Here is a 17539-nt window from a genome sequence, read left to right as displayed (position 1 = left end):
CGGCAGTCATGGATTAGACTCCCTCTGCTCAAAGTCATCTACAGAGTTCCTTATCGGTCCATGGTCAGGTGTGCATATGGTATATAGTGTGTACAGCTCGCCAACTAGGTCTTTATGATACACAGGTGACACCAGCAATGCACATAGAGAGTAGAGTGGAAGACAGGCTCTATGGTGTCCATTGTCCACAGGACCAGGCCTAGACCTGACTGTCCTCCCCTACCACGGCCCTCCCTTCCCTGGGAACCTCTGTCTCTGTTTGCCCCTCACTCTCCATCCAGGAGGCACGAGGGGGCTCAGGCTGGTTATAGTCTCTCGATGTCCTTGTACTTCTTGCGCAGTATGGACACCTGGTCCTTAAATAGAACCGGATCCAGTCTCATCTGGGAGTGGACCAGAGGCATGGTGCCAAACCAGCTGGCAAATTTGTTCATGCAGGTCTGCCGTTGGGCAAAGTGGTCTGGGTCTGCCCAGCGAGAAGCTCTGGAGGTCTGCAGGGGGAGAAACAGCAACAAAGGAATATTAGAAGATTAATAATGTATTACCAGTTAACTTCACCCTTCATGGTTTATTGTGATTATTTTATAATTTAACAGTTTTAGCCAGGAAGCATTTACAACAAGAACAACTACAGTGGTGGAAAAGTGCTGCATCTGTTAAAGTCATTAGGGAACTTTACCACAACAAGAAAAGGGCACAGTACTAAGTGGATTTCCTGAGGCAACACTACATTTACTTCAAACCACAGGAGATACATAATCACGCTTCCTTCAAAACAGAGGGTTGAGTTACTTAGCGACAATTTCCACTACGGCACACACAGAGGGTTGTCTATACTGTAGCCATGATTTAAATGGCGATAGGCATGTCCAGTGTTTTTACTAAGACTAAGACTAAGTGGTCTCTTTATCTCACCTGTCCCATCATGGTCTCCTTGTACTGTTTCTTCTGGGTGACCTTGATGGGCGGCAGCTTGGTGACAGCTGACACCAGGAAGTTCATGAGGATGTCTTCACAGTTGGACAGCTGGTCCACCATGCCCCTCAGACTGGTTGGCAGGTAACTGGTATACAAGTAGTGATAATATCTAGTGGGGAAGGACAGGCACAATCAACTGGGTTCACAGTCAGCTCATCCAACTCATACTGGTTTTGACCAGACCCCAGTCACACATGTCAAATACTTTAAAGCTGCAGTTGATTTAGTTTGACTGGTAAATGGAACCAATGGAACAGTCCCAGTAGTTTAAACTCCCAGTTTAAATCAGGCACGCCTCAAATGCTTTAATGTATATATTTGGTATATGTATTTGACATGGCACCCACACTGTAGCTCCTGACTGGCTCTCTCACCTGTGGTATATAGCAGCCCCCGTCAGCACCATGGAATAGTCATTGGTCCATTTGGAAGTGTAGCCCCATCGTTCCTTGTTGCTGTCCCAGAAATGACTGCGTGCCGGGTATCCAACAATCCTCTCCGGGAAACTCTGCCACACAGTGAAAGCGAAGTCCACCTACAAAGGGAGCAACATCGGTGAACATCAAAAGGATGCAAATTAATCTGCTATTCCTCTGCCTCCTAGCATCTGTATTATGTGACAATATGAGTTTGTTTGCATTCAGTTTAGGCAGTTGCCTATTGCATTACCTCAGTAGTGGAGAGCACAGTATCCTCATCAAGACTGAAGACTGCATCTGTTGGAATCGTCTCATAAGGCAGGAATCGACTGCCCATCACCTGACGGGACACAAAAACAAACACTCTTCATTTCAGAAGCAATCAATCAATGTTGACTGCTATACATTTCAGAATGCGCTTATTAGACAATTCTACAGAATATATTCATGGCATATTCATGTATATGAAGTTCTAGAGCCAGTGTCAGCGTCATGTGGCAATAGGGATTCTCACCTTGCTCTCCCCCTCTATGACAATGATGGGAACGGTGGTGGCAGGCCATCTGTGCTTGGCTGGGAGGGGCCTGTCACAATTCCACAGGACAATGATCTAAAAGAGGATTAAATACATTTAAACATGCAGGACTTGAAATGCTTAAACCTTCTTGTGTTGTCTATACAATATGACAGTAATGTTATAAGCATGGCTAGCGAGCCAAACTCAAATGACTTTAAATTCCTGGAAATAGTTTTTGACGTTGAGACCTAAGATTTTTTAAAGAATCTTGCTGCAGAAGCTAAGTCTATTTCTAAGTACATTCTATGACTCATGTCAACCAACCACATACTGACACACAACTACTTCACATTGTGTTTGGGATTACCTGGGCACAGTACTGTGATTTGGTGACAGCAGCCAGCAGCTTGATAATGGGCTGGGATTGGGAGACCAGGGGCGTCACAGCATGGATGACAGCCGTGAACTTGGGGTACGGTTTGATACCTGGAAAACAGTCAATGACAAATCATAAATAAGAAATATGTCTTGTAATACTTGTAAACACCCATGACGTTGGATATGCATTTATGACACATTTGATCATATGGTATGATTATTACTTGAGACAAAATCCTATGAAGTCATACAGTAGCTTGCATTGAGAGTCTCTGTACTGGATGTACTATGAAATTGTCCTTCAATTCTCCACTCAGAATCGTATGTCCTAATTGCACTGGTGACACAAGCTCCTCTCCCTCTGTTGGCTTGCAAATCATCAGGGAGTTGGGTGCCATATTTATACAGACACAAATAAGCCTCTGACAGCTGTGCTTGTTCAGTTTACATCTGGTGAGGCTTTAATTGGGGGGGGGGGGGGGGGTGTTCAGGAAAGGGTGCCAGTCACCTGACAGGTTCCCCAGTTGTTATGACAACTCCCCAACAGGCTGCGTGTCTACTAATTAATCAAGAAGAACTTCCCATGATACATGGTGTCCTTAATTGGTGTTTCCATGACGAATGATAAATTAATAAAAGATTTGACTTGAATAATTCATATCGATGTCACTGCGGGTTATTCCCAATGTTTACTTTCATACACACCAGAGACACTGATCCAGCTGTGCTATGAATTCAAAACACACAAATCCATCAATCAACCAGGCGGAAAGAACATGCATAATCTGTATTGTTTCTTCATGGAGAAACAACATATATCTATTACATCCTAATATGTGATTTGTATGCAACAACAATATTGAAGTTGTAATCATGTTGTTGACACTCTCTGTGTGCAATTCCCCTAATCTTTTATTATTTATGATTATTCCAGTCTATCTTTGAGTGTTTACAATTGGTGAACCTACTAATCTGAGGCTTTATCAGCGGTGTGAAGTGAAAAAAAAAACATGTTACTGGGACACAGATTACACCTAGCCCTAAACTAAAGAGCATATTCAACGGAGAGCCTCATTGAAAGTGCTGTTTAGTCCAGGATTTGGCTGAATCTGTATCTGGAAAACAGCCCCAACATATCCCATATTAACAAGTGGGTGAGAGAGTGGGCCTCACCAAGCTTGGCGTAGAAGAAAGGGAAATCCCCCAGGTATGTGGAATACTGTGGCAAGGTGAAAAGACCCCCAGGGACGGCGTTCCACATCAGGCTGCTGCGGGCCGTGTGCTGCAGAACCCTATCCTGGATGATCTGTCAGGGGACAAGGCAGGGTGTGTTATTAGGACAGTTTACAGAGGAAACATTCTAGAGGGACAAGGTTGCCGGATGGAGGTTCAGAGCAATGCTGTGTGACCATGAAGGGTTTGAGGGTCTAAAAAGGGCAAAGAAACATCAGTCAGGAACGGTCCGAAAAAATAGATAGATAACAGATAAAGATAATGAGAGGAACTTATCAAACATTTTAAAAGAAAGCAATCCATCCTTTCTGTATAGCACCACTTCTATCTATACAACAACCCTCCTTTCCTCCTCTTGACACAGGACACTGAGCAGATATCAACTAAGATACAGCGCTGCATTCTCCGACGCTCAGGTTTAAATGTTGAAATGTTAAAAAGGAAACCTTGAGCTCGTCAAACACTCGAGCTATGTCCTGAAGTGTAATCAAGGCCTGAGAGTCGCAGCGCTTCTTACAAACACCTGTTACTGTTACGGTGATACGATGCGATAGGGATCTGTAGACACAGGACTGGCCTGGGAGTCAGATTACCCAGAGACAGTCAAATAACCACTGGTAGCTACCCCACTGCCCGTAAAACTCCCTGCCCAGTTTCCCGGCGCCCTGCCGCCCCGGACTTCCTTCCTCCAGGGAGTGGCTCGGGTAACTCTAGCCAGAGAACTACGGAACGTTGCCTCTTTCTGGGAACAGTTCCCTGACATGATTGATTGGCCAGAGGAAAAAAAAAATGTACTGCAGAATATACAGTACTCTGTACGACACTTAATTATCCCTATTCATCTTCACCGTGGTTAGTATAACCCACATTTTTTTATCACCACTGACACCACTGTTGAATTAATGTACATACAATTGGCTTATTGTATGAAACATATGGAGCAAATCAGCATGTGGCGCATTTACAAGGACAGAATCCAATCTGAGGTAATTAAACAAATGTATTTGATTGCCTAAGAAGAGTAATCACTCCGACAGTAATCACAGTAATAGGATCACCAGGGCTTCCTTCAGCACACTGTAAACTTTAGTCCTTATATTACGCCTATAGCAGTTTTAAATGTTGATTTCACAGTGTATCTTGTCATTTCCTGTGGACTGATCAAGCGCTAAGTATCTAACAGGGACTTAACATACACCAACGGAAAACATAAATCTAAGAGTGCCGTAGTAAGCTAGTGAGCTAATGTTCCTCCGTAGAGCCACACTTGGTGGCCGCTCACCTCCAGAGTGGTGAGAACGATCCTCTCCACAGAGGAGAAGTAGGCCTCCCACAGGAACTGGGTCTGCTGCCTCAGAGACAGGATCTGGTCCTGGTGGATGGAGCGCACAGTGGAGGGGATCTGGAACAGGGAAAGAGCAGTCAGCACTATGCAATCACAAGGCTCTTTCAACAGAAGCCTGAAAAGCCTTGCATGCAAGGATTAGCAATGGCGGCTAATACTACTGTAGTATCAAAGTGTAATAACGGTTGGCTCTTTCACTATACATTTGACACGACTGATTACATATCTAAATCACTGATCTATCTGAAGCACAGATGAGGTTTACATTGGAGGTAAAAGGTACCTGCAGAAGCAGCCGTTCATCCCCAATGACAGCAGCAGTGTTCCAGTCGATGATCTCAGAGAAGGGCAGCTCCCAGCCATTACTGAGCATGACTGGTACACAGGCAGCCTGCACACAAACACACACAGGGAACACACACACACACACACACATTGTTAAGGGAAATGCTTTACTGGCTGTGGTAGCATTCAGGGTATTAAAACAACTTTCATTAAAAGTGAGGGCGTTAGGTTAATTTTGTTCAAACATAGTTAAGTAAATGTGTTCTTAAATGCTTCAATGGTCTTCCCTGGTCTCCAGGCAGTTGGGTGATGAAGAGCATATTAACACACTACCATTATAGCCCTTCTTAAACCCTGTGTTTGTCTTAACAACACGGTCCTGTAATAGCAGCTTCACGGGGAAAGCAGCACATTGGGAAGTGTAGACTGCCTAACCAGCTGTTCCTCTGTGTCAGCACTAATGGAAGCTAACGCAATGCAGTCACCGTATAATAATGCAAATTATAGTCCAGAAAATGACAACAAATCATTACAAAAATTAAATCAGCAGTTGGAGGTGCTGGGAAAGTACACCATCTGCCTGTCTTGTCGCTGCCTCCTGCCTGTCTGTTTATTCAGCATAACATCCAACATCCATTGAATTATGATACTGTGGCATATTTCATTTTGACAAAGTTATTTACCTTTGGCATCTACTCATTACAATAGCATAATGTATTCTATTCCAAAAGGACCCTTTGCTGAAATTCTGCTTCTGAGATTATAGCATAGGCTATAAATAGTAAGCACTAGTGTTAGCCTATTTTCATGTGTATATGTGTATGCAAATGTATTTCTGTGATTGAGTGCACATACATGTGCCCGGGTGTGCGTGCATGCACTGAAAAACACAGTTGAATCTAATCTAATCTTGAATCTAAAATGATCAGTCTTATCAGCTTTGTCAGTGCCCCATGCAAGGACCCATATGATATTGGTCACAGTGACTGAAAACTTCAACCTGTGTGTGTGTGTGTGTGTGTGTGTGTGTGTGTGTGTGTGTTTGCATGTGTGTGGTGTGTGTAGTGAAAGTATGTGCCTGCGTATGAGAGTGTGTGTGTGTGTGCGTGTGCGTGTGCGTGTGCGTGTGCGTGTGCGTGTGCGTGTGTGTGTGTGTGCGCGTGTGCGTGTGGCCAAACACAGCCTGTTGCCCTGACAGGGTGTCCTGTCCCTAATCTGTTAAGCTGGGTGCCATTCAGTGATTGGCCCTCACCAGCCCTCTCCTGCATCATCCTACTGCTATAATCCCCTCAGTGTCATTAACCAGACCCACAATCTGCTGAAATATGGCCCCCCTCACACAGTACTGAAGCAGCCTAATAGTGCTCAGCCAAGGAATCATACACACACACACCAACAAAACCTCATTAGACACCAAAACCTGTGTTAGAGAATAGTCAAGCATCCATAAACACAACACAAGTAATTGGCCCCTCTGTTTCTTTACCCACCTATTTGCATACATAAAGTGAGCAAATTCACCACACTACAGAATCTGACCTTCTCCACAGCAAAGGGAGCGGTACACGGTGGTTCTGTTTGATGTAGATCAGATGTAATAAGTTACTGTCACTCATGTTTGTTTGCGGAGGTGTCATGTGTACAGCACAAGCCGAGGGCATGCAGCAGCTAAACCCTCTGAGGCCTGGCCTCGGTTCAAGTTTCAGACGCGGGGTCCAACATAGAGCATGTTAATGAAGCTTGAGTAGCTGAGGTTAACACTGATGGAAAGTGACAATGCTTAAATGCTGTTTACTTTAGTCATAGGGTAGGGATTATGATTGACACACACACAGACGTTTCCATGATTAATTAAATCAGTGCTCCCGAGAACACACACCAATACATCTGGTTCATATGATATTTCTATTCCAAAAATTGACTATTTCCATTGACCATTGGCTCCTACTCACTGTACAGAAGAATAGCAGTAATGTTAAGTCCCTGCTTTCCTCCGATGCCCAGGCTGAAAGGCATAGTCTGTGTGATTGCTGTTTGGGGCTTTTTTTTTTTTTAAACAGGCCACAATGCAGACAGCTATTTCGCGGGGGCCTTGCACAGCGGGATGAGATCAGTCCATTCTGGCCCTCAACCAAGCTGTTAACAAGCTGTGCTGTTATTTTTCCTCTTTTTTTTCAGCAGTGTCTTACAAAAGATCAATTATGGGCAGAGTTCTAAGGCTAATGGCAGGCTGGGGAGTGCAAGTCTCAGCACTTTCACTGGCTACAGCCTTCGTCTGCTGTCACTGGCCCTGTGTGAATATATATTGGCCATTGTTAACTTGGCTCCTTATACAAATGTCTATTTCCCTTACAACTGGTGCTGGAAAAGTTTCTGTCAAATGAATACATCTCAATGGACATGAATACAATGATTCCAGTGAATGCTGGTGTTTGAGCATCTTTTAGACCCTTTAGAAATTACATGAAAAGTGGCTTCCACCTCAAAACAAGATAATGATGTCCCAATTTGGCAAAAGGCTTTGTGTGGAACAAGAGAAACCAAAATGTGCACCCACAGATAACCTCCCATATTTGAGCAGTCCTTGTATGGATCCCCTGTTGGTGGTGGATCTATACGGGGTTGCCAGAGCAGCACAGCAGATCCCCCCTGGGAGTGTCCCTGGTTGTTCAGGACACAGTCTCCGTCTAATTAGACGCCTTGAACTCCAATTTAATAATGCAGGATAAGATGCTGCAGTCTCTCTCTCTCTTTATGCACAATAGCATACATACACAGCTATTTCATTTAAGGAAAAAATGAAAATCTTCCGGCACAATCAAATTTCTAGGGGAATGAATGAGAGACCCAAACAAGGCAGCATATATATATATATATAATCATTGTATTTCATTTGAGGGCAAAACAAAAATCTAGGGCACAAGGTAATCAATATTACCACCTTGTAGGTCAATGACTCATACAGTACACACCTAGTACGTGCGTGAGCATGAGTGTCTGGATGAACAGGTTGCTCGTGTCCTGCGTCATGAGCATGTGGGTGTCTGCTGTGCTCACCTGCAGTGCCTCCAGGAAGCGGAAGGAGCCCAGGCGTCGTCCTCGGGGCACCAGGCAGAAGGTGGAGTTGTGCAGCAGCTCTCTGTAGTCATACCTGCAGGAGCGTGAGACAGGGACACACGGTTAGAGGAGTTCTTCTTATTCTACTACTTGTTGTACCTACAGTACCCTGGGGCACAGGACAAGGAGGAGAAGAGGAGATCCAAGCTATAGCATCACTCGTCTCTGCTACCTGGTAGCTGCTAAAGATGCTCTCAAGAGTAGGTAGGTGGTCCCAAATTAAAATCGCATGTCTTGAAGTAAGCATAGCCTAAGGCCTAAATGATAAGCCTAAAAGACCCCTAAGACAACCTTTTCAACTACACCCGCAGTACCTGGCTGTACCTGGAAGGCAGTAATCATTTCGTGGAAATTGTATGCTTTCATCTTACCCGCTAAAAAGCCCTGACCTCTCACCTGCACCTCTGAACATCCCTCCTCTCTCTCACAATCCCCCTCCCATGCCTCCAATCTAAGCCTCAGTCAGCACTTGGATTAAGGAGCTGCTTGGAATTCCTCCTGTGGGAGTGTGTGTGTGCAGGTGGGTGCATATGTGTGTGTGTGTGTGTGTGTGTGTGTGTGTGTGTGTGTGTGTGCGCGTGTCATGCCCTGTGAGCCTGTCTGGGGCTGCTCTACTCTTCTCTGACTTGGTCCTAATCAGCAGTGCTGTGCATTCCTCTGGCCCCTCCGGGCCTACCTGATCCTCTCTCCACCGCGGATCACTGAACTGCCAAGATAACCCAAAAGGGTTATCACCACCATCACACAGCCCATCCTCCTCCTCAGACAATAATGACCCTTTCTTAGGCTGGGTTTACGGTAAAATACAGGTGTGCCTTTATTGTGAAGATTAGGAAACCAACTTGGAACTTGTCTTGCCCTTTAAAAAAAAGATTAAGTGATGTAGAAACAGAAACACACAGGCAAGACATTCCATCACTCCAACACACATGCCTCGTCACTGGGTGACTGCACATGACCTATAGCTGGCACTGTCATCAAGAACCAATTTCCTCATTGATGTCAAGCTCTGCAGTGAGCGATGTCTCAGAGACTCCTATAGAGACCCTGCAACAGGGCCCCTCACTGGAGACAGTTAGATCATGACCTCTCCAGTCGAGAGATAGATAGAGAGATAGATAGATAGAGAGAGAGAGAGAGAGAGAGAGAGGGGGCAAGGGAGAGAAAGAGTAAAGAGAGAGAGAGAGAGAGAGAGAGGAGACACAGAGGGGTATGGGGGAGAGAGAGTAAAGAGAGAGAGAGGGTGGGTGAGTGAGTGAGTGAAGAGAACTGAAAACCGGGCTGCTATGCAGAATTACAGGGAAGTGTTGGAGGGGCCAGCAGTGATGAATCAAATGGGGAAATGGAAAAAATGGCTGAGGGCAAGAAGCCATTTTACAACAGCAGTGAAAGAGAGAAGACCTGTGGCCCTTTTTCTGGCCTTTCTGACATTTCAGCAATGCTCCTGTTGTTCATAATATTTGTTGACAGTTTGACAGTTAGCGATTTAGAGAGAGTCTTCCGCAGCTGTACTCCGTTACTGGAGCCACTTCTAGCAAGGAAACTAGATCCAACAACATCAGCACAATAAGAGGGAGATCATATTGGAGATTCAGCCGGCTAATTCTGCTCAGCGCTCGGATGAGACGGAGACATGCACAGCAGATAATCACTCAATAAATCTCTAGATCTGCAGGAGTCATATCTCTATCAATCTTCTGTGCTATTTTTAGCCCCCTCTCTCTCTATAACTCTCATATTCTGCATTGACTGTGTTGTTATCGAAGTGACCTTGAGAGTTGGAGAAAACCCATATGTCTGTTGTACTAAGGCCCAGGGGAGAGAGCAGAAGGCACAGTTGGTAGATGCCCTTCTTTCCAGGCTAATTAACATCAGAATCAAGTCCAATACTGTATACACATGCTGCTTATATAATAATTGGGCATAAAAGTCTGCCTCAGTGAACCCACTGGTCTACGAATGAGAACATATGCAGTCAATCATGGACTCTCGTATCTAGGCATCTCCATTGTAATTTGAATCGCATCAAACTAGAAAACTAATGCTGACAAGAATCCAGACAGCTGTAAGACACTCCAGATCTATGTAATGACAACATGGGTAGACAAGACGACATGTTCACACACACACTAAACAATGCCCTGTTGATTTAGCTCTGTTATGTTGATGCTTGAGAAGGTTGCCTTAGAAACAAGACAACCTTCTAAAAAAAGCCAATAAATCAGATAAAAGAGAAACTCACAGAGTGGCACCTGACAGATGTGGCACCGCCTATGTGTGTGTAATTAGTATGTAATTAGAACACGAGAAAGCCTGCAGTTATCTAACTTGGAGACCAACGATACAGGCATGTCGAAGATTAGATGCTAGAATCAGATGCTATTCGTAGAGCATATAAGTGAAGTGAAAATGGGGAATAATTTTGGCCCACAGCAGGCAGAATCCATGCTGTTCTTCACATGCCATTGCAGCTAAAATGTGGACTCATATCTTGACTCTGGGCTCAGAGCATGGTCGTATGAAATTGCTGTGCTACCGAGCACAGTGAGCGGTAGGAACACAATTCTAGACCACTTCTCTGCTGCATATTGAATTGCTGGGTTCCATATAAGCCTGGTGGCCTAAATCACTATTCAGTCCTCATACTGGGTAAAATGGATTCACAATCACAAGCAATTCATAGGCACTAATGTTTCTAACTGAAAAGGCTTCACAAAAAAATGTCAAGGTTATAATGAATGAACTGCACATCAAGGCAGTGACGCACCTTCAATAGCCTCCCAGATATAAACTGGATTATAGCTTTCATAACAATATAAAATGGTATTAAACTGCTAAAAATCTGTTGCTTTCAATAGAATGTTATCATTAACCAGTATGGGTCACAACTGCCAGAAGGCTTTAAGGATTTTCCCCTTCTCTGTGTTTCAGAGTGTACTACCGATCCCTCTAGTACAGTAACGTGCATAGAAATATGTTTCGGCCTAATCTCTGAATAGCAATGCTCTTAGCTGTCGCATCAAGATTACATTTCACTGTATTGATCACATACCATAAGCACATGTATGCCAACATCTGGATGCGTAGTGATGCATATAGATGACGAACTTGTATGGGGTCACAATGCACTACAGAGGTTTTAGAGGGATTACAGACAATGCATAAAAGCTGCAGTAAAACAGTAAGCTTGAGGCCATTCGAGGTACACAATCACATAAAACCACTCATCAACGCAATGTACCTAGAGAAAATGGTTCTTTTAAAAGCATCCTAGCTAAAGCATTTCCAATGCTATAAATGGTGTAGTATTGGTATTAATGGCATTTTCTGTCTCTTCAACTCTGAGAATCCACCATTATAATTTAAACAACTCTGACTCCACAAACTAAAAAAGGTCTAAAAACCTTTTTCTTTTTCTTTTTTTAAATCACACAGACCAACACTGGACTTGACTGGATTATCCACATGAAAGCAGAAGCACCATGGGAAAGAATGAACCTTTTGCAGTCCACAAAACAAGTGTATGTGACAGCCTGTATCAGAGACTAGCTGGGTGTGAGTTGCCCATACATCACAGAGCCTGTCAGCAGTAGGCGAACCAGATGTTCCTTTCCCTGCATACCTTTTCTCCAATTCCAGATGGCCTTTGGGAAGGCAGCCTCAGTCTCAGGGTAGGATGCGTCACTGCAGAGCTATGCATCTCTCAGCTCATGCTCAGATACCAACTGTTTAAGCGAGCCAAGTCTTAGAAGCCTATTTCCTACTTGTGAAAAACCAAGGACTGGCTAGGTCAGTTCAATAGGAAACTTGTAGGCTATCACCTCATGAACCTCCACGCACACACCAAAACATGACTGTTTGTTGGCCACAAATGCTCAAAAGAATAGCAATAAACTGTGCATACTTGCACATTGAAGCATATGTTCACAGAGTCAGTGAACATATGGAAACAACACATATGCCCCAGCTGTCATATCTGATGTATAATATAGATTTCTTACATCTCAAATCACTGAGCAAGTCACTCACAATTATATATCTTTTGTTAATCAAATGTTCTTTCAGGCGAGGAAACCGTCAATATGCTCTCAGCAGTGTGCCAGGTCAGCCCCTTTAATAATAGAGTTGTCTGAAAACATCAATTTACCATACAATGTTGACATTCATTAGCACAGTTTCTGCATCATTCAGCTACTTTCATAAGCAATGATACATTGTCTGCAAATGTAGCTATGTAGAATTACTGAGTGACTTAGATTTACTGCACATGTTTTCCAATAACAGTCAGGCCAAAGAGAAAGCTTTCCTTCCTCCTAATGACAGGGTACTAACAGAGTGCCTGTGGCTTCGGCCAACACCGACACGTTCACAAGGGTTTTAAACTTAACCAACCGTTCAATCAAAATAGCCACATTGTTGGCTTTTCCTGACCACCAGTTAGCTTGGTAAAGAGTTGCCATCATTCACTATTCTACATTCTTTCACTTCATTACAATGTAAACCGTTTAACAGCCATAAAGTGGGGCGTGGACATCAAACACCACTCTTAAATAACTGAAAAATAATTAGGAAAAGTGAACAAAAAAAGCAATTATGTACGCCTACACTTTTCCACATTATAGGCTATACGCCTAGCTTAAACACATTCCACTCTTACAACTCAGCTACTTGAGGCAATGCAGGTTACATTAATCTCTAAAAAACAAAGTTGTACACACCCTCCTGGGATTTGAACTCTAAAGCAGCAGGATTTAAAATCCATTTGCTTAAGTAAATCTTCTACTAAAGCCATCTTCACCTCTCACTTGGCTCTGAGTTCAAAGAGACGCCTAAATAGACTTTTTACTCATCCTTTCTTTGTGTTTCCAAACTCCCTCTCTGGAGAGTGTCTTGGAGAGGTCTGACCAGAGCAAAATAAATAAAGAATCGCTTGGGTGAGTCATAAATATAGGCCTTCACCCCAACTCCAATCATCAATGGAACATATTATACTGTCAGTCCTTCGCCAAAATCTCTTTTCTTTCAGAGCTACTGAAAGGGAACGAGAGGTATAAGAAAACTAGTGAGGAGCAGTCACCATCAGTTCCTGCCTTCTCAGTTGCAACAATAACAGATGAGATGGAATATAATTTCCAAACACTGCTGGAGAGAAGAGGGGGTGTAGGTGAGTACAGTCAATACAAAGATCAACTGGTCTCCTAGCAACGCAAGCAGATGCTGTATATAAAGAGAGGGTTCATGCTGTCAACTGCAGAAGGAGGAAGACTTTGCACAACTCATTTGATGTAGGCCAAAACAATATACATTGAAATGCAGACATACATAATGCCGATTAGCATCTTCAACACTTCTGGTACTGGAAGGCTGAAGCTAACTGACTTTAATAGTGGCGGGCTGTATTTGTAGGCCTATAGGGTGAAAGCAGTCACTGAGACAGACTAACAAGCTGCCTGCCAGCCCTGATGGAGCAGACAGTTGATCCTGGGGTCTAGTTCTGCTCCAGCACCCACATACCCACATGCTGCTGCAGCTCTGAACCTCTCCAACTGCCCCCTCCCTTCCCTTATCAGCACGAGTACCAGTCCCTGGGTGCTCCGAGAGTCCACACAGGATTAGCCTCTAGAGACTGGGAGAGTTAGGGCCCTTGCACACCTAGTCAGGGTATTTTGTTTTACGCTTATGAAACAAAATAAAAGCACCATTCAAAATGAACTGAAGAATAACTAAACTAACAAAAGAGAGAATACATACATGAGAACTGTGGGTTCTTCTCAAAAAAAGCTTTATAAAACCTTGTGCCAGTCCAACTAATGCTCAGAGCTCTCCTGCGCGAGTGAACAAGCCTTGAAAAACACTGCATCAGGCTGAAGATGAGAGAACCCGAAGGTTTGACTCAATGATGAAATGAGATCACTCAGAAGGATGCAAATGTAGGGCACTTCTACTGTGAACAATTGAGAGTCTACTCCCCTGTGGAAATCATAGAAGAGGCAGTATCCTGTATCTCTATGAGGGATGGAGAGGGTGGTTTCTCAACAACAACTCTACTTGTTCACGCAGAATGCTGTACAATATCAAAGAATGCTCAGATACAACATTTTGAGTTAAAATCTGGGTTCTCTGTTGACAGGACCGTGAGTTAAATCTAATGAATTGCAGCCTCAAAGGCAGTGAATGAAAGTTGACAGTTGAGAGGGGAGAGAAAAAAAACAACCAGTCTGCATGCATGCACACACACACACACAAAATTACAGGCTACATCTCACACTAAACTTCACTTTCAACACACATCAGAGTCCCAGTCACTTCTGTACCAGACTTTGTTAAAGCCTAGAACTCACAATTTGTTCCTCCACAGCTTCAGACTAGAACAGTCAGCCACACCAGGAGGCTGACACATATTTCCATATACATAAACACGACGACGGCCTGCTGCTGAGAGTTTCCATGTTTATACAGAAGGTCTGAGGTCTCATTTCATTTGTTTTGAATATGAGTCTTTTATACTGCAGTGGCTGCTGGTACATACATGTGATGTTAATAACTATATGCAAGTCAAGATGGTGTATGAGGATTCAATGGGAAGTCTGGCTGTAAGATCTGTCCCAATGGAATGTGGAAACATAAGATGCTCAGCTCTATTGCGCTTGTATGAGGAATCTGGTATGCTGCAGCTAAATTTCAATGTGGACCATTTGACCTTGATAGTGTACTTGATATGTATGACTGAAAGAGAAAACATTAGTGTCCCTGAGAGTAATATTGGTGTGTGATCTGAGGGACAACCTTCCATTTCAATAACCAAAAGTTCATCTACGGTTCCAAAATGAAGTGGTGAAGACAGAGGACATGCAATCAAGTTAAAGATTTAAACTACTGTTGACCTAAAAGGGGGAAACTGAATTCCAACTCAAGGAAGCTTAACTAACTGCTTTAACTGCCAAAATGCAACACTGCTAAAATAACATTTAAATAGAGTGCTCAAAGGGACTGGACATTTAGTCCTTCATTCTATGAGTAGAACATAACTGGTTCACCACCAGATCATTCCATACTATAGATGCCAATCCCTCTTTTAAATGGTCTTGCATCCCCATTACCCTTGTTGAAGTAGTGAGGTTCTATGGCTTCTCCAAACCCTCCTCTGTGTTTGTGATGCCTGTCGTAAGAGTGAGAGAGGTCACTATGGAAAAGCTACGGTGACTGCGGAGAGTAAAATCTTCGTGCAGCAATCGTTCCTGTTTGTTCTATTTGTCCAAAGTCTTTCCTTAATGGAAATGGCCACGTAAGCCTGTAACAAACATTTCCTGTGGAACATTCATAACCAATCACAACGGAATTCTTGCAAAGGAAATCTCAGGGCACCTCAGGACACCATGTAGGGACTAAATAGTAATATAATATGTGTTCTCTCTCTCTCTCTCATAAAGCAATAATAAAACATCTTAATGGATATTTAGGAACATGTTTAGAAAGAAAAGATATAGGCTTGATAAATTCAACTAGAAGTAAGCCTGAAAGTTAACAAGTACTGACGAAATAGCTGCAACAGTACAACACTGTTTAGAAGAAACAGAATATTAACCAATGAATCTATTTCTAATCTTTGATTTTTTTCTCTTTGTTCCAGCAATTAAAAAAATTCCAAATCACAATCAGAGGCTCATTCTCTGGCAGAGTTCAAAGGGAGCCTCATAAAACATTTACTACCATCCAGAGTGGAGTCACCTCTCTTGCTTCATCACAGTTTGACATGACCTCGGGTTAATTTATCTTATTATAGCACAAATAATTCACTACCTCCTCTCTATCAAAGCTCACCGTACAGACATGCATTCATCACCCCGCATCTGTTAAGGGGAGTATCTACAGAGTGCCTTCCATAAAACAGGGTGAGTGAATGTCTATTAGGGTTAATGAAATGTGAGTTAATGGAACAATCGTCAAAGTTGGATAGTCAAGGCTTGTGAAGTCTGCTACATAAAGACGTCAGATTGATGTTTGACCGTGACCAAGTGGGTATTTCCTATCTGCCATCAATACATCAAGATATATTGATCTAACCATGCTTTTCAAAAGGCACTTGGGGGGGAAATGAGGGGAAACATCAAATGACACAAACATCCTGTTTAGAAAAAAAAGATTAATCAAACGTTCCTTAGCTGAGAGAAATTTCTGAAACTTCAGTACTTCCTGAAAGAGATATGTTCCATTGGAGAGATAATTTCAGGACAGGAATGTGTTTGTTCCTGGGCCAGCCAGGTCACAGAGGGAGAGAGGGAAAGAGGGAGGGAGTGAGAGTGAGAGATGGGTTGGTTGGAGGGACAGAGAGAGAGAGAGAGAGAGAGAGAGAAAGAAAGAAAGAAAGAGAGCTGGGGGCTAAAGGAACTGAGAGAGGACAAGTACTAGGTTAGTCTTCAACAAAATGACCATCAGCTCCAAAGCCTAGGGATCCAAATGCCTTTCTAAATTCACATCACGGTCCATAGGACTCAACAAACATAAACAAAACCCTAATCCTTTGTCAAACATAATTTTGGTTCAGAGGAGGACAAAACATGTCTGACACTGAAGATGTTTCTCTTTCATGTCAAAGTAACCATGACTAATACCCTTGACAAGAGTTTGTAAATCCCAAATTGATGATATCTGCAGCACTCAATCACAGATACCATCAGATGGAACCAGGCTGGAGGCAAATCAGATCCCATATCCCAAATGACAGAGAGGGATTGAGATGTAATCCAACTGAACTGCAGGGCCAGGGCCCTGGGCTGCTCTGGGATAATGCAACAGTAGGTCTACCCCAGGGTCAGGCTGTAGGGGATGACATCACACAGGTCATCTGGAGGGTAAAGCCTGCTCAGTGTCACTTTAACCCCCCAAACGAGTGCATTCTTCTGTCAGCGTGAGCTTGTTATTTTAATCCCATGAGTCACTGAAAAAGCATGCCGAAAAAACACAGGACAACATAAAAGACAGGCGGAATGTCCTAAATACTGATGGATGCAACATCAGTGGCATCATAATGTCACACAAAAGATTTGGATATAGGCTACAGTATGTCCAAAGTCGAAGTCGTCCACACAAACACTAGGCTATCATGACATTTGTCAACATCCATTTAAAGTGAAAACCCACAAAACGCATCCGACCCAAGATGCTGCTAGCGACAGCCTAGAATTCAGGAAATTAATGTCTTGGAGTGTGAAGTAATGACAAGCGTTCGTCTGCAGAGAGACAAAATTACGATTTCACTGAACTGCC

General features: G+C 43.3%; 1 protein-coding gene across 1 annotated transcript in view; it reads right to left on the bottom strand.

Moving 5' to 3' along the window:
* Positions 1-301: 301 nt before the first annotated feature.
* LOC310811031 (exostosin-1a) overlaps positions 302-17539 on the bottom strand; it is a 32568-nt gene continuing 15330 nt past the window's right edge. The window contains exons 2-11 of the mRNA XM_083679002.1: positions 8213-8306; positions 5154-5261; positions 4808-4927; positions 3466-3598; positions 2282-2400; positions 1912-2007; positions 1648-1737; positions 1353-1513; positions 916-1087; positions 302-491 (exon numbers count right to left, since the gene is read on the bottom strand). Coding sequence (XP_083535128.1) covers positions 306-491; positions 916-1087; positions 1353-1513; positions 1648-1737; positions 1912-2007; positions 2282-2400; positions 3466-3598; positions 4808-4927; positions 5154-5261; positions 8213-8306 — 1279 coding nt within the window. The 3' untranslated portion in view covers positions 302-305. The remainder of the gene's footprint in view (positions 492-915; positions 1088-1352; positions 1514-1647; positions 1738-1911; positions 2008-2281; positions 2401-3465; positions 3599-4807; positions 4928-5153; positions 5262-8212; positions 8307-17539) is intronic.

Source organism: Argentina silus (genome assembly GCF_951799395.1).
Source record: "Argentina silus genome assembly, chromosome: 10".
NCBI lineage: Eukaryota > Metazoa > Chordata > Actinopteri > Argentiniformes > Argentinidae > Argentina > Argentina silus.
This window is presented reverse-complemented; position numbering and strand designations above follow the sequence as displayed.